The sequence below is a fragment of the Haliotis rufescens genome, unplaced genomic scaffold (genome assembly GCF_023055435.1).
Source record: "Haliotis rufescens isolate VD_foot unplaced genomic scaffold, xgHalRufe1.0.p SCAF_96, whole genome shotgun sequence".
Lineage (NCBI taxonomy): Eukaryota > Metazoa > Mollusca > Gastropoda > Lepetellida > Haliotidae > Haliotis > Haliotis rufescens.
In genome coordinates this window covers 643,367-661,664 of record NW_025964390.1, presented here as the reverse complement: position 1 = coordinate 661,664, position 18,298 = coordinate 643,367, and the positions used below count along the sequence as shown (strand labels likewise).

Genomic DNA, 18,298 nt, shown 5'->3' with positions numbered 1-18,298 from the left:
GACACATCCATGTTAACAAGGATTAGACAAATTACTGAAGGTTCCATACTGAGTCAAATACGTTCTCTTTAATACATGAGACCCGTGAAGATACGAGGTAGAATAGGTCTTCAGCAACCCATGCTTGCCGTAAAAGGCGACTCTGCTTGTCGTAAGAGGCGTCTAACGGGATCGGGTTCTCAGGCTCGCTGACTTGGACCATGCATGTCATCGTATATCCCAATCGCGTGGATCGATGCTCATGAAGTCAATCACTTGATTGTCTGGTCCAGACTCAATTATTTTACAGATCGCAGTGATATAGCTGGAATATTGCTGAATGCGGCGTTAAACAACAAACGAACAAACAAATCTTTAACACATGACTAATAATTCTTGACACCATGTTGCACGCTGCTATTTCTCTTGATAATATGAACCTTTCGAAAAGGTCATACGCTCATTATCTGTGATTGATTGCAAACTCCAAAGATCAGGTTCTTATTTATCATATTGGTATTTATTTCAGAAACAGATTAGTCAAAAACAGCTGTGCTACTTTCATTTCCCATCAAAGGTGTACCGCAGCTTAGACGGGAAAGAGAATTTGAGATTGACTTTCATTTTAACCTTAGCCCTAATAAGATGCATTAACATGCACATCTTGACAATTTGTGTGTTGTGTACCCACTTAGGCAAATAAATGTTTAAAGCATATATAAAATATCGTTATAATTTTTCACATTACTGAATGAACACGATCACAGTTACTTTTTTTTTGGTCAAATCTTCACGACATCTTGCAAATTGTAATACATAATATGATTTTTCAGAACAGGAAAATAGTTAAATATCAGATGAAATTAAAGTCACTTGTGTATCATACATATAGCAGAGATTTCTTATGAATATGGAAAAGGTGTTTCCGCTTTTATTTACATATATCATGGCAGTCACAACACTGATTCATTATGACAAAGATAACTGATATCGACATGTTTCATTCACTCGTAATATGTGACTGGTTTAAGCAAACCTCGCTGTTAACTGCAAATGTGATTCATTTGGTGTTTCATGATAACCATCCATCACTTGCCTTTCCTATGCCCTTGGTACCCTTGAAGACGAAGAGGAAGATGAGGATCCATGTCGCCAGGACACACAGCATGATGTACCAAACCACGGGCCCGAAACTCCCGATATACTCCGAACGCTGCAGGAACTGTTTACTGAAACCAGGAGATGAATTGTGAATACCTAAATGTGGATGTAGACGCGAACACCTGGTGTTGTCATTGATTTTCAGTGGTCGATTCATACAAATTTCACCTCTATTTTGCCTTTTACGCCCAATGGACCACGGGCCCGAAACTCCCGATATACTCCGAGCGCTGCATAAACTGTTTACTGACACCAGGAGATGAATTGTGAAAACCTACATGTGGATGTAGACGCGAACACATGTTGTCATCACTGATTTTCAGTGATCCATTCATACAATTTTTCACCTCTATTTTGCCTCTTACGCCAATGCAATCTGTACCGCTAGATTATCTATTCTGATTATTACCTGTCGTTAACGTTATATTTTATATAGGATAACGTCTTGAAACAAACCTTTGTTTTTCTAACACAGGTACAATGTTGAATGAGGGGAAACGTTGAGTTAGATGGCATTTCTTCGTAAAACTGATAAAGGATACCTCAAAATTGAAAACTGATCTGTTAACGAAATCCGGCATTACTTAGCATGACAAATAACATATAACGCGTACGTACACTACTACTGTACGGTAAAATCTGCAACTAGTACTAGTACTGTATAAGTACTATTAATATGGCTGAAGAAACCGCAGCAAATGATTCGGCTACCAGTAAAAAATACCAAGTGCTGTCCCGGGCCCCGTTCCACAAAGCAATCTTAGCGCTAAGGTGATCGCAACTCCCATACTTTAACACTGGCTTACGATAGTCGTAGCGCTAAGGTGATTGTAACTCCCATACTTAAACACTGGCTTACGATAGTCGTAGCGCTAAGGTGATCGTAACTCCCATACTTTAACACTGGCTTACGATAGTCGTAGCGCTAAGGTGATCGTAACTCCCATACTTTAACACTGGCTTACGACAGTCGTAGCACTAAGATCGCTTTGTGGAACGAGGCCCTGGCCAGGTTTGAAAAGCGGTCGGCGACAGCGAGTGGAATTTAGAGTTGTCCACCCTAGTTGTTTACATGGCAGGATTGATCGTTCGAGACGTGTCTTGACGGTACAGTTTCAACTGTACCTACACAGGCTGGAAAGAGGGTGATGATTCGAGGCCTTTTCCGACCTGACTTGCGTCTTATCTCCTTGCCAAGTGCTTATTGGATACGTAACCCCGAATGTCTGCCAGCTCCCAACTCTGTTCTGGATTCAAGAACGGCGACAGGTCCGTGTCAATATATTCGACAGTGACAAATTGGTGGACTCTCGTGAGTGCACTAACATTAATCATAGGGTCTGTGACTTATCGATGCTGCCATTCGATTGATGTCCCCGAATATATTTGTTTCTGACTGCTAAAAAATAAAGAAATTGTCAGCCACAAAAAATGCATTGTTGCAAGCTGTTTATTAAAAAAGAAAAGAAGTTCTCTGGCTTTAATAAAAACAAATATCTGGCTTTGCAGACGTAGCTGGTATCCATACAAACTCCCACACACCCACAACCATCCCCTACCCCTACCTCCACCCCCACCTCCACACCCACCCATCATGGTCCAGACAAAGCTTTTGACTACTGCGTCCAGCATCCACATCAGAGGAGCACGTTCCTTTTCAATTCCTTTGGTATGATATAAACCAGAAACTAGTCAAGACTGATGTAAGGAACACTTTATCAGTAATTGCCTCATCCTCGGTCAAGCGGTTTTATCATTCCAAAACCGCATCCCTATTTGACACACGACCGTAATTCTATGGTGATATATTCAAGAGCACGGTCCAAATCTATCACATAAACGAAAGACCTTTAACATTAGGGAATATCAATTGATTGTGTCACTAAAACTCATCTGTTTTACCCTGAGGCCTTAAGGAGTAAATTTACAATTTGGCAGCTCGACTAATCGAGAAGACCAGTCTCCGAAGATTGATAGCACAATTGCCCTCAACAGATAGGACACATAGCTCCACGGAAACAATCCACTGCAATACCAAGGCGCCAAAAGTCTTGGAGGAAGTAATTTTCTTTTCATCACTTCGGATGAAGCAAAAACTTTCCTGGGTGTTTCAGGTTTCTCAACACTTATGTGGTTTATTACCTTATCTTTTACCTTAATTTGAATAAGATATTAAAAAAAGTTAAAAAACATCTTTAGAATCCTTCTCTCCGCACTTTGGTTAATTTAATACTTTATTAAAGTGACACAAACACATACAAAGATTTGGAAATGAATTTCGAAGTCTCTTCGTACTTGCAAAGTCTTACATTTTGGTAACGACAGATGTTTGAAGAAACATAAGACAGATGCTTTTAATATAAGCGTGTTCGGATATCATCAGGTTGTTGTACGCATTTCTTTCATTTACGGCAATCTGGCATTGACTTTCTTCATATTATAATGGCCACTTTTTCCATGTAGTGACGTCATAGCACGTCAGCATTACAGCCGCATGTAAAACGTGAACTCCTGGCCTGTCGATATTTTGTTTAAATTAAAACAAACCTCATTTTAAACTTGTCAACAAGATACGTAAAAATCTTGTTCCTCGTGCAGATTTTCATAGTCATTTCAGAGTGAGTGAGTGGCTACTTTGGGTTTAACGCCTCTCTGAACAGCTTTCCTGTTAAATCACGGCGTGTCACCTTGATGTGAGAGGAAAGCCCGAAGTGATGCAGATCTCAGATGTCTACAACTTTGGTGAAACCAGGGGGCACAGGTATTGTGGGGGGCACGGGTGGCCCAGTCGTCTAAGGCGCCGCGATTCGCTGTGCAGAGTTGCGTCCCTTGGGCACGCCAGAAACCTATGATTGTGGGTTCGAATCCCGGTTCGCCCCAATTATGTTTCTAGGTTTGTCAGCACCATACCCATGCTCGTGGGTTTCACCGAAGTGGTAAACGTCTTAGACCTGCATCACTTCGGGCTTTCCTCCCATAATTTGGCTGACACGCCGTGATATAACTGGAATTATGTTAAAGGCGGCGTTAAACCCAACTCACTCACTCACTCACAGGTATTGTGCTGAAAAACCTAGAAACTTAATCGGGGATTAAAGGGATTCGAACTTATGATCACAGGTTACTGACGTGCCCAAATGACAGTCATTTCAGAGAGTTATAGAGTATTAACGTACCGTTAAAGCATGATGTTTGTTTTCAGCTAAGTGGTGACTGTTTTCCTGCGGCATATTGCAACTTTAACCTACTTGTCATTGTTGTAAATTATGGATAAAGTGTTGGAATATTGTAAATGAACTAAGTCTTTGTCGACCATTACGATCGCCCTTTAAGTACTGACCGTTTAATATTACATTAGTTAAAGAAGGCTATCCCTGCAGGGTACGAGGTGGTATAAAAACTTTCTTATGGAAAACTAATGAAAACAAAATGTGTGAGTGAATATTGTTTTATGCCACAACCAGCAATATTTCAGCTATGGCGGCCTGTGAATGATGGAATCTTGGACAGACAAACCAGTGGTTAATGTAATGAGCAACGACCAGTGCTGTCTTAGCACACTCCGCAGGTTGTTCCCAGTAATCCCCCGTCTCCATCAGCAACCTCCTATTACAAGTATGGGGTACTGACGTCTCTTTTGCCTCGCAATTTCGACTGAGTTAAAACATATTTTTCTTATGGTCAGTATGTTGAATTTACATGTAATGTTGCAACATTTTTAAGGAAGAGGATAATTGTTTAAAACAAGAATTATATATGTGGTAGAAAAGATACAATTGTTTTTTCTCAACTAATAAGCGTGGAACCAGTCATGCCGCAAGTCCCTTCTATCTTGATCGGCTGGCAGATCAAAGACGAACCTAATCAACAACATCGGAGACAAATTGCTTGAAAGAAACTCAAGACAGTGTAACCTTATCCTGGTACACGAGACTCAACGCAAGACTCAAAGTAGATGTAGTAACCACAGTGTGACGCCAATTCCTCTTGTAGCCTGAGCATTGATTCCTTGTAACCACAGAACCAATTCCTACCAATTCCATGACGAGAATATCTAAGATTGTAAACTGGATTCTTTATTTTACAAAAATCCATCATAACGTTTTTCCCTTCATAATTAAGACATGCTAACTGCAGTACGTTCAGCTATTTTGTGGTTCGATAATGTGTTCTATATTCTTTATAAGAGTAATTGTTCACTTGTCATGGAGAACGAATGAAATCAGAAAAGAGATGAAGGCGACTTGTAATCCGGCGATCTTTCACATCCGTTGATATGGTGATGTATGTAAGCGTATTCATTTTCAGGACTGATTCGTGTTTGCAGTGTCTACAACCATGATTGTGAAACCATCGTTACTTATGTACATCGCTGAGGCTTTTCCCCCACGTTTGATGTGTAGAAGGAGAAGTTCACTTCTTACCAAAGATGAGTACGATCATTGAAAATGACACACCATAAACTGACACTATCAATTATTTCATCCACTAGCTTCCTTCAAAGACCAAATGAAAATGGATTAAAATCACTACCGAAAGTAAAATTGAGTTAAATAATGCGGAAAATGAGTAACAGTTATATTCTTGTTCTTAAATCATGGAGCATGATCCAACTGAAATGTCATGATGACCATTAAAATCGGTTGGCATATAATGAATAGTGCTGAGAATCAAATGATATCACAGCGCATCAAGCTTTATACACATGATTTCAAGTGTCCCTTTCATCTCTATGTCGAAATTTACATGAGATTGAATCTCTTTGGAAGATATTGATTCATGTCCATTTCACCAGGAAACACATTTCATTGAAATTTACATGACTGGTCATGCGTGTACAAAAATGACTTGGATAGTGATGGGTCATCAACTTCCATTTCGAAATGCCTACAAGGAAATTAACATTATCGAACATTGCAACTTGAATGTCACAGGGCATAATCCTGATTGGTCGGACACTATGAGCAGCAGATGAGGTCATGTATTCATACGCTCGAAATCAGACTTGAAATCTGACATTCTTTTGAAAAGGAGTAAAAAAGTGCTTGAAGCTGTCCATTCCTTAAATTAAGTTTCTTTGTACATGTAAACGTCAACGAAAGAGATTATTCAGTCTCTGTAAGCAACTTCCTATAACGTTATATTTTAAATTATGTCTCATGCCTAGCAATACATGGAAACTCTACAACGCAATAAACAACGATGAATCCATACAGTCGAACCTGGTCGTGTCGAACTCGTGGGGACGTGGAAATGAGTCCGAGTTATCCATGGTTCGAAACGTCAGGGGGGTGTTATGCTCAATTTGGATACTTGGGACTCCGAAATAAGTTCGAGACAACCGGGAATTCGACATATCCAAGTTCTACACAACGAGGTTCGACTGTATTGTCATTTGAAAATGATTTTGTTTAATAAAGTAGTACATATTATCTCACATTACGGATATAAAAAAGAAATCACTTGTTCTATGTCTTGAAGCGGTGGTCGCAATTTAATTTGTCTCAATCCCGGGTCTTTCCAAAGATGAATTCGGTCACTTTGGTTGGTAGCACATTTTATCAGTGAAGAATTGATCAAAGTTGGCCAAACATATAAGTTATGAGCGTACGTTACACTTACATACATAGCACACAGATATCCAGGCTCCACCGTTGGGCAGGACACACTCACCTTTTCGCGAACCCCTGGCCCCATAACTATTTGATCGTGAGTAATGAAAGGCACGAGTCGTACAGGGGACTCCGTTTTTACGCAGATATTTCTTATGTTAATGGAAATGCTTTAGTCGCTTTTCTTACTTCAGATGAACAATTGGCTTGCCTTTGCATGTGTTTGTGGTGGGTGCCTCGGGTCGGTAGGAAACGCTCAACTTTTCGCGAACACCTGGTATCATCACTATTTGATAGTGATTCGTAAACAAATGCTCATGATATAGTCGGAATCGTAGAATCGACTCTGTTTTTGACAGATTTCTTATGAATATGGAAAGGGTTTTGTCGCCTTTATTTACAAACATAACCATGACTACATCCTCCTTAAGTACATGGTCTTTAATACAACCCCATTATCAATCTGTTGCATCTGTCTTCGAAAAGGAAGTTTACAGAACCTCTGTACCCTAACTAAACCCATAAGCGTTTCAAACATCCATTGCTTCGTGATTATTGGTTGATGTAGCTTGTTGTAAGTGCGTTTACAGCAATTGCAGAAAAAACAGTGCTTGTTTTTAGGTCTTCACCCAGCATGTCTAGTGTTTGGAGGCAACAATGCACTGAGTTTCTTTGTTTAGTTCTAAAAATCGAAAGGCAAGATGATAGTCATGAATTACGCATGATATTAATTGGGAAATGAAGTCAGCTACTGGACCGGTTCTCTAAATCATTTGATTGACATTTTGAAACTTGCCTCCGGAAAAACACACGACCAGAAAGGCAGAAAATACCCATTACAATAAGGTTATTTCTGGATATCCTGTTTGCTCTGAGCAAACATCATTTACACAAACGATATAATATCAAGTTACAAAACCGTTACATTTTGGGCAAAACATCTTCAAATCTCAAATGTTGGAGAAGCCAATCCAATTATTTCTTGGAAACCAACCAAAGCGTTATATTTCCGAGCAAAATAAAACTTGTAATTGTCTGGATGGTTCTTTATGATAATGCCCATGTACTGCGTCGACTGCAGGTGATTGACGTAGTTCATATCACGCAACTTTGAATCCACAACTTGGGCCAAGTGAAATCGATCAAATGAGAATCTCACGAAACTGACAGTCTAATATCAGTTTCTGAAATAAAGATCCTTTTCAGTCTGCGAGTTTGAGGAAAATTCCTACATGGTCTACTAAAGCAAAGTAAAGTAAATTGCTTTGCTTCTGGCACTGAAATTGGATTGAAGTTGCATATAGATATAGATGTAACACGGACTGGGTCAGGCTGTGTTGCGATGCAATAGATCGGTTATTGCCTGATATTGATTCTCCGTCGAATCGTCCTAGGAGGGATTATTATAGACACCCAAAGTAATAACATGGCGAAATCTTCGTCTTTTGCAAAATAGCTTGAAATACGTGCTAAATCATAAACATCAGTCTTTACCATTTTTTTCTGTTTAAGTCTTATTGGACATTGCGTCCGTAGAACATGCAGATGAATTTGATTTTTTAGGGTTATGATTGTAATTATTACTATGTTCAAAATAACCGTTGCTCACTGGTAGAAACAAATTTACAGTCAACTTATGTAGCATACCTTCAGCACAAGGTGTAAGTTATTTATACTTCTAACCGGGTATATGCCTTTGGGGATCATAGCAAAACACTTCTTCAAACAATTATCACCTCCAATTTCTTTGTTCATATACACTTGATGCATTAACCGATTAGATTCAGGCTAAACGGATATTACTAGTATCTAACCGTGATCAACAAGGAAATAAAACAACGAATTACCTAACAATCATGAGTACGTGATACAGCTGTAGTTATATATTTAAAAATAGGACTAATTCCCTTAACATTTTCATTGGCTAAGAAGCAGAGTCCATTGTACGATTTCGACAAAAGTTCCTGTGACACCAATATTTTAGCGTATTTTTCAAACAAGTTAAGTTTGGTTTTCAATATTGTAGTACATGTATGGAATCAAGTCACAAAAAACGCAACTGCTACAGAAAAGCATGCGTTCCATGCAAAAGTTGACTTTTATGCAAGCCCCATGCATTTCACTACCCAAGAATGGGTATAAAAACATGTGCGTTAACGGGATTCGATATGCATTGTTTAGCATCGTGCTGACAACCACCACTCAGAAAAACAACAAAATTGCGTAATTATTCAACATTACGAAATGCCACGCCTGTCCGAAAATGAGCGTCTGCGAGCCATTGGTATGCGTTGATACGTTGATACGTTGACAACAGACGAATGCAGTCAGAGACCATCCTCGGAGTGACAGGCCATGCGTAACCAATAATCGACGAGACAACTGGATTCGAACAACACACCTACGAATTCGATTCCAGCCAGCAACTGTGACTGCAAGAAGCATCCCTGACCTTCGACGAATATCTTCACAAACCGTACGTCGTCGCCTCAGATGTGCAGGGGTTGTCGCCAGAGGACCCCCATTTTGACAGGAAACCACCGCCAAGCACGTCTACAGTGGTGCAGACAGCGTCTACGCTGGACGGCTATGCAGTGGGGACAAGTTCTATTCACTGACGAGTCTCGTTTTCACCTCAGCCACAGCGATGAACGGATTCGAGTGTACCGACGTCGAGGTGAACGTTACGTCAATCATTGTGTCATGGAAAAAGATCGGTTCGGGGGCGGCAGCGTTATAGTATCCGGTGGGATTACAGCAAGACAGAGGACCCGTTTGATAGTGGTAGAGGGAAATCTCAATGGACAACGCTACCGCGACGAAATCATCGGCCCTGTTGTTCTACCGTTTTTGCGTCGTCATGGCCCAGGCATTACTTTCAACATGACAACGCCCGGCCTCATATTGCTCGACTTGTTCAGGACTCTCTTCAACAAAACAAAGTGAATGTCATCCCCTGGCCGGCTCGCTCCCCTGATCTCTCAGCAATATATCGAGCACATGTGGGATGAGATGGATCGGCGCCTTCGACGTCAACCAAGTGTTCCAGTAACTTCGAAACATGCTCCAGCAGATATGGACAGATATCCCACAGGACTTCGTGCGACGCCTGGTCCATTCCATGAGACGAAGATGTGTTGCTTGCATCGCAACAAGAGGTGGACGCACACGCTGTTGATTTGTAATTGACATTTTGGCACGTTCATGTTTTGTTTTTTTATGAAATCACGCATTTTCTGAAGTCAGTATGACAAACTAAACCATTTGAACACTAACAGGAGTCTTTCATCTGTTGCAAACCGAAATTGTTTCAGATTTGGTAAAAACATAACTTTGCATTAAATCCTATTCAATGTCACAGGAACTTTTGTTGTTCAGTAAAGTTAATTAACCATTACCTAATAGTGATGATACTGTTCGTGAAAAGGTGCGCGTATCCTTCCCCACACACACACAGACACACACACAGACACACCAAACAGACACCACACACCACACACATACACCACACACACACACACACACACACACACACACACACACACACACACACACACACACACACACACACACACACACACACACACACACATGCAAATTAAGTCGATGCAATACATGTGCATTGATGGAAACGATTTTATATTTCTTTCGTATGATCGGTGTTAGAGAAGTATTGTTCACGTTGAATTACTAACGATTCATTTGACGATGCGTACAGTGAGTAGTTTGTCAGAGTTTTTGTCCTTAAACAGGAAACATTCAATAATTACAGTGCCCAGAATGCTTTTAAATCTCTTCTATAAAAATAGTTTCTCTCTGAAATGACATGTGTCACGGATTTGCTGAGCAGAGTTTCCTAAAAAAACAACCTAAATGTGGGTTTAAACCATCACCTATGACGTGGGCATCAATTATTTTACATGAAGTAGTAAATAATGTCATTAATGTCCTGAGATAAAACAAGTTGCCATGACAATAACATTCTGGTGGTCTTAAAACGTATCTTTATTACACATTATCTCCCATGGATAAACGGTTATATTATTTAAGGTTGACAAGTGGTTGATTGTACATCTAGAACAACTCTCATCCATTTATAGGAAAAAGTAAAAAGTGTTTGTTTGGAAAAATGTGTCTCCAATGCATCATTGTTTTCATGAAAATCTCTTAATGAGCAGGGCATAAAATACAATTGTATATGCTTTGGCGTCATGTAGTTTGTAATGCCGAAACGTAGCGATTTCGGAGATTTCTGTGTCCAGCATGATGTCCTGCTGGTGTTATCTGAAATAAATGTTTCTGTTTCTTTCGCCAAAAACGACCGACTACTATTAAACTATAAACGTGTTTCTGTAAATTATACATGAACCACCTGACCTCGGAAAAGTGATGATGATGAAAATACATATTAAATATTCACTGCACCATTTTCAACTAATGACGTGTCTCTCTACAAGACAGCCAAGACAAATTAAAGACTGATTTTAAATCACAGCCTCTTAAAGAAAAATGACAAAAAATGTTATATCCGTTTTCACAATGTACACTACACAAACACGTGATGACCTTATATGTCTCTCACAAGAAGCCTATTTCAAAATGACCATACTACCAGAAATGTTTTTCACATATTACAGTAAACTACATTTAAAACGAACACACTTATAACGAACTGAAGATATAACGAACTTAAATAAGTAATCCCTTTGAGGTCGTTATAACCGTAGTTTACTGCACTCTCAAAAGGCAGAACTTTCCGGCAACCACAGTACCATAACCATTCCGTTAAATTCCAGACAATTTATATATCAGTGTGGATTATTATGAAAATTTGAGTTTTTACCGAAGAAACAAAAAAGTATTGACCAGCCAAACAAATATCGCTAAAACAGCATACCTTAAAGTGCCTTCACGATGAAATTTTTTATTTGAGAGAAACCCCAAAATAATTTATGAAATGCATGCAGGAACAAAGGACAGTTTAAATTAAACATTTAGTGAATATTTCACACCACTACAGCCAACCACTCGACCATCAAAACACTTATTTGATATAGTGTTTGTAGGTATTAATCCAAGGTGAGTTCCTAATGGTTCGTATTGATCACGAACTTGTTATGTCGTTCTAGAAGGGGCATCAATCACTAAGACTTGTACATGGAGACAGTTCCTGACATTTGGTTTCCTAATAAGGCACTGTCTGTCTATTCAAGATTAAATGCCAGCATAATGGATTTGTGATGTAAGTAAAAGTAGATCCCTGCTTGAAGCCAGACAGGTCGTCAGATTTGTCCCAAGAACAAAATAGTCTCTGCCCAGACTACTTCTAATTCTTATCTATCTCTGGGTCTTGTGAGAGACGACAGAATGCTTTCATGGCAATGTTGAAATTGATAGAAGTGGAAAATGGTCACCTGGGAGATTCTTGTGTGCATTTTCTGGCGAATATACATCAGCATTCATTTAAAAATCAAACCTTCACACAAAATACAAACCAATAGAGTTCCATCATGCGTGATGAAGAAGAATATTCCATTAATGAAATCCGATAGATTCCATTATCATTGCACATGTACACAAATCTGATTCAGTTTTTAGAATATTGTATTGATCAGAATAGAGCGACAGCTACTACAAACGTTTTGTTTTAATCGTCTCTCGTCATTGCTCACAAAAACAATTTGCCATAAATGAGACGAGAATTGTCACTTCTTTATTCCCGGGGGACAACTCAATGGCAAGACTCCAAATGGTCAAAACGCCTTTATGGAATAACATTGTTCAGACGGGCAATTCCATTACAGTCAATCAATAAGAATACTTCAAATCCAGTACCATCTCATATTAGATTATGGCCTCTTATACCTGATGTCTCCATATACCTATGACGTCTCCAAGAACACTGTTTATAGCCCCGGAAAGGTGCATCTTGCTCATGTCTGAGTAGGTGTTTGGATGGAGTTGTAGGTAATTGCTGTGTCAAGGTCATAAAATATATGACAGTGCAATTTGGGCTATATGTATATATATGTGGTAATATCCGTGGCACGCCATATCTGATGACTGTAAGAGATTTATTTAGGGCATTGGCGTGATGAAGTGCTATTTTCTAAAACATATGTGACTTTAAAGGGTATGTCTTTTGAATTCGTACCAAAGACGGAGTTGTACCTATCATTTGAGTCTTACATATAAATAAATCAGTGACACGACTATTATTCTTTGGCTATGTGACGTTTGTAGGAGTGATACTTTGGTTTATAATAATATTTTGTGTTGGTTTATTCTCTATCTCTTGGCAGGCTGTACAACCAGAACAACAGCCATTAATCACAGAATGAACCTCATTGAAATCAGATCTTTTACTACGATACATTACCTCTATGGGTGAAGACCTGACACACATCAGGTGAACTTTGTATTCAGCCAATCAGCGTCGGGGCTTTTAAATTCTCGGTACGCGTGAGCAAAGCATTCAACAAGCATATCTGATTTCTGTATCGACAAATTCCCAAAGTAAAAAGTTTTGTTTTTTTTTGTGCTTAACGCCGCACTCAGCAACATTCCAGCTATATGACGGCGTTCTGTAAATAATCGAATCTGGACCAGACAATCCAGTGATTGATTTCATGAGCATCGATCCATGCAATTGGGATCGATGACATGCATCGACCAAGTCAGCGAGCATGACCACCTGATCCCGTTAGCCGCCTCTTACGACAAGCATGGTCGCCATTTGCGACAATCACAGCGCACGTTATTGTAGATTTTTCATACATCCTGTCTGAGTGCCAAGGCATCAACACCGACAAGGTAGTACCATAGAAAGAATAGTTGTGTTCTATGGGGATTTTCGTTTGTACAAACTGGAATTTCCGAATCAATATGGTAATAAAATGAAGCCAACTCGTCTCAGATAAAAAGCTGACAGCTGATTGGTTCAAGAAACCACACAATCTTTCATTAGATTGAGCGGTCAAACTTCACAGATCTTAACGCAAAGAGAGAAATCGAATCGGGGTAGAGATTGGAGTTCATTGGGAACTCAAAATGTCACCTCCGGAGACTAATCAGCTTCGAATATCTGCCGAAACAGATTCCAAGGGCGAAAAAGGCAAAACAGCGATGAACATTATCTGATTGGATCACTGTAAATCTAAGGTGACACCGGGTGTCCGCGAAAGCAACGTCCATTTTTTCGTCATGGGGAGACATTCTCAAGGGTTATCAGGGGGAAGTCTTTATAACTTTTGCAATTTAGGGATTGAAGACTCACAAGAATCAAATCTCGTTACTGTGATCCCTTCTCGCATATTAATCTGACAGGCCGTGATATGACCGATAACTGTTAAACCTCGTTTACCCCACATGACTCGTATGTTAAGACCCTGTGCATACAGTAAGGGGTAGACATGGTCACATCAATACATGCTGGTCGCAAGAAGCGACTAACAGGATCGGAGGTCAGGCTTGGTGACTTGGTTGATGCTGTGTCAGATGTACCATGATGGCGTGAATGAATGTCATAGTATCAGCGATTGGATTGTCTGGTCCAGAGTCGATTATTTACAAGAAGCTGTCATACAGCTGGTATATTGCTGAGTGCGCAAATACACACACTATGTAAGATTCGTGCATTAGTTCTTATTTCAGTATTATTGGACATATTATACTACAAAAGATATAACCCTAGTCAAATATAATAAACATATAACATCAACGCCAGAGAACACTAAGCCGAAATTTTGAGCGAAAAAGATAAATAGCGGTAAATGATTGATGACACCAAAGGGTGAGCATGTTCTAATGGTAGCACCCTCTACTCATCCAATTTGTATAAAAAATATGAGTTTGTTGCCTGACCAGACAATCCAGTGATAGACCAGACAGTTGAGTTTACGTATTTAAAAAAAATCTAAGAATAACATGTTCATTTTGAAGTGAAGAGCGACGTCTAAGGAATATGTTCGCTTTTGCAACTCTTTTTAAGATGAGGTGACTCAACATAATTGTCACATGCCCACAGAAAGGACGATATACTTACTCAAAGTAATGATCTTCATGAGTGTCAAGGACGTAGATGGTCTTGGGGTCTCTGAAACAAAGTAATAAGTGAAGGATCAGTGTTAGTATAGTAAACAAGGACTGATTCCTTAACGATAATTGCAAATGATGTATGCACGAAGTATGTCTGTTGTTAAACTTTAAATGGTACCGAGAGTCAGTCAGCAAAAACGAAAACCAAATGCGCTAAAATGGTTCAGGTGGACTGCCATCAAATATCAATGACATGAAATAAACCTAAGGAAGCGAATATATGGATGTCAACTTCTTTATTATAATAAATGATAAAGAAGTTGACATCCATATATTCTCTTCCTTATGTGAATCACTTCTAAATGCCTGTCAAAGACTTGATGAAATAAACCTGTTGTTCAGCCATGAATGATTCTAACAGTTAGATGTTAACGAAAGCACCTTACTTGTATAAACAAAACAAAATGATTAACGGTTTAGGTGGATAAGGAATCTGGTGTCTGGAACATGTATATACAAATACATTTATTGTTTAACCATAAAATATTCAAATATACAAATACATTTATTGTTTAACCATAAAATATTTTTATTGTCATCCATAAGCGTACATATATGTATAAATTCAAAATAGTCAAGAAATAATGCACTGACACATATTAAAATGGTTCAGGTAGATATTGCATGTAGTTCCCAGTAATACTAACGTCAAATAGATCACGGTGGTTTTTAAGACAGGCTTTCATTGTTTCTGCATACAATGACGGAAATTAAGGACTGCAGGATGTTTGCAGAAACAGCTAATCACCTAACAGCAAACTCATTACCACCGTCTTCCGATTTGTAAGAAACACTGGCAATTGTATAACGATGTACATGTCTTATTGAACAATATTTCAACCAACATTATATTATATTCTACCATGACACTTAACAATGTTTGATTCCGATTGGTCATTATGAAATTAAAATCAGGTATCTAACTCCATTCGATACCTCACAATGAAAACATACTTGTTCTGGCAAAAAGGTCTTCATGCCTACATTTCACAACTATCGATACAATCGAACATGCCCCTTTTTCGATGATTTTAAAGAGCGTCATACGAAGCTTGCTCAAAACCTGTTTGATCACGGTTACAGCAATCAAGGCTTTAGCAAAGTTTTCTATCTATCTATCTATCTATCTATCTATCTATCTATCCGATGCAATGCCATGATCACTATTATGCGAACACCTGGTATCATCACTAGCTGATAGTGATTCACAATCACATTCTTATACAGTTCGGAATCGTTGAAGGGACTATACTTATAGCAGCCAATTCATTAGATTACTAATGATTATCGCTTTTATGTTGAAGGTCGTTGTCATTCTGGTACATTAGTACAAAAAGATTAGTTGTCCTTTAGAAAGAAGCTCAGAGGAAGATATCTAATCATTTAAACGTTTTTTCCGTTTTCCCCTCATTACTAAAGACATTGATGTTCTGAAATATCCTAGAAATGTGATGCGTTAAACTCTGGCATTTGAAAATTCTTCACCGTGATCCACGCAGTAGAACAATGAACTGATAAACGCTATAAATATGACAAGAATTACCTGTACAGGGAAACCTTAACTGGAGAAGACTGCATTTTAATAGGACAAAATGTAATAAATGTCTGACAATGAGTGAATGAGTAGAGTTTTTACGCCGTTTTATTCCCCCGCATTATTCCAGCAAAGCAATATCACTTGACACTTTGTATCCATGTCGGGAATCGAACCCGGGCTTTCGAGCGAAATGGGTAAAACAAAGAGAGAGAAACCCATCTCTCTGTTTAGTAATTATTCGGAAAGGGTTTCTGTATATTCCTGTATAATTGCTAATTCTAAATATACTCAACAACAAAAGTTCCTGTGACACCAATATTTTAGTGTATTTTTCAAACAAGTAAAGTTTGGTTTTCAATATTATAGTACATGTATGGAATCAAGTCACAAAAACGCCACTGCTACAGAAAAGCACGCATTCCATGTAAATGTTGACTTTTATGCAAGCTCCATGCATTTCATTTCCAAAGAAAAACATGTGCGTTAACGGGATTCCATATGCATTGTTTAGCATCGTGCTGACAACAACCACTTAGAAAAACAACAAAATTGCGCAATTATTCAACATTACGAAATGCCACGCCTGTCCGAAAACGAGCGTCTGCGAGCCATTGGTATGCTTGAAGCAGGATCGAGTCAACGTGATGTTGCAAGACAATTTAACGTCAACAGAAACACCATTTGGTGTTATGGCAACGTTGGCAACAGGCAAATGCAGTCAGAGACCATCCTCGGAGTGGCAGGCCACGCGTTACCCATAATCGACAAGACAAATGAATTCGAACAACACACCTACGAAATTTATTCCAGCCAGCAACTGTGACTGCAAGAAGCATCCCTGGCCTTCGACGAATATCTTCACAAACCGTACGTCGTCGCCTCAGATGTGCAGGGATTGTCGCCAGAAGACCCGCCAGACGGCCCATTTTGACAGGAAACCACCGTCAAGTACGTCTTCAGTGGTGCAGACAGCAGTGGGGACAAGTTCTATTCACTGACGAGTCTCATTTTCACCTCAGCCACAGCGATAACCGGATTCGAGTGTACCGACGTCGAGGTGAACGTTACGTCAATCATTGTGTCTTGGAAGTAGATCGGTTCGGGGTCGGCAGCGTTATGGTATTGGGTGGGATTACAGCAAGACAGAGGACCCGTTTGATAGTGGTAGAGGGAAATCTCAATGGACAGCGCTACCGCGACAAGATCATCGGCCCTGTTGTTCTACCGTTTTTGCGTCGTCATGGCCCAGGCATTACTTTCAACATGACAACGCCCGGCCTCATATTGCTCGACTTGTTCAGGATTTTCTTCAACAAAACAAAGTGAATGTCATCCCCTGGCCGGTTCGCTTTCCTGATCTCTCACCAATCGAGCACATGTGGGATGAGATGTATCGGCGCCTTCGACGTCAACCACGTGTTCCACAGACACTCCAGGAACTGCGGAACATGCTCCAGCAGATGTGGACAGATATCCCACAGGACTTTGTGCGACGCCTGGTCCATTCCATGAGACGAATATGTGTTGCTTGCATCGCAACAAGAGGTGGACACACACGCTATTGATTTGTAAATTGACATTTTGGCATGTTCATGTTTTTTTTATATATGAAATCACGCATTTTCTGAAGTCAGTATGACAAATTAAACCATTTGAACACTTACAGGAGTCTTTTATCTTTTGCAAACCGAAATTGTATAAGATTTGGTAAAAAACATAACTTTGCATTAAATCCTATTCAATGTAACAGGAACTTTTGTTGTTCAGTATAATGATAAAAAAAAACAGTGAAATTAGAGTGAACTACTTTGGTGCAAATGTTGACGTTGTATTAGTTAACATACGGCACACGCATTGTACGGTAACGATTAAAGATAAAAAACATTGTTTACATAAATAAACAAAAGCTCTT

General features: G+C 39.3%; 1 protein-coding gene across 1 annotated transcript in view; it reads right to left on the bottom strand.

Annotated features, from left to right (window-relative positions):
- LOC124149157 (sodium- and chloride-dependent transporter XTRP3-like) overlaps positions 1-18,298 on the bottom strand; it is an 82,647-nt gene that overhangs the window by 15,738 nt on the left and 48,611 nt on the right. Inside the window, exons 4-5 of the mRNA XM_046520546.2 lie at positions 14,797-14,847; positions 1,076-1,208 (exon numbers count right to left, since the gene is read on the bottom strand). Of these exons, the coding sequence (XP_046376502.1) occupies positions 1,076-1,208; positions 14,797-14,847 (184 nt within the window). The remainder of the gene's footprint in view (positions 1-1,075; positions 1,209-14,796; positions 14,848-18,298) is intronic.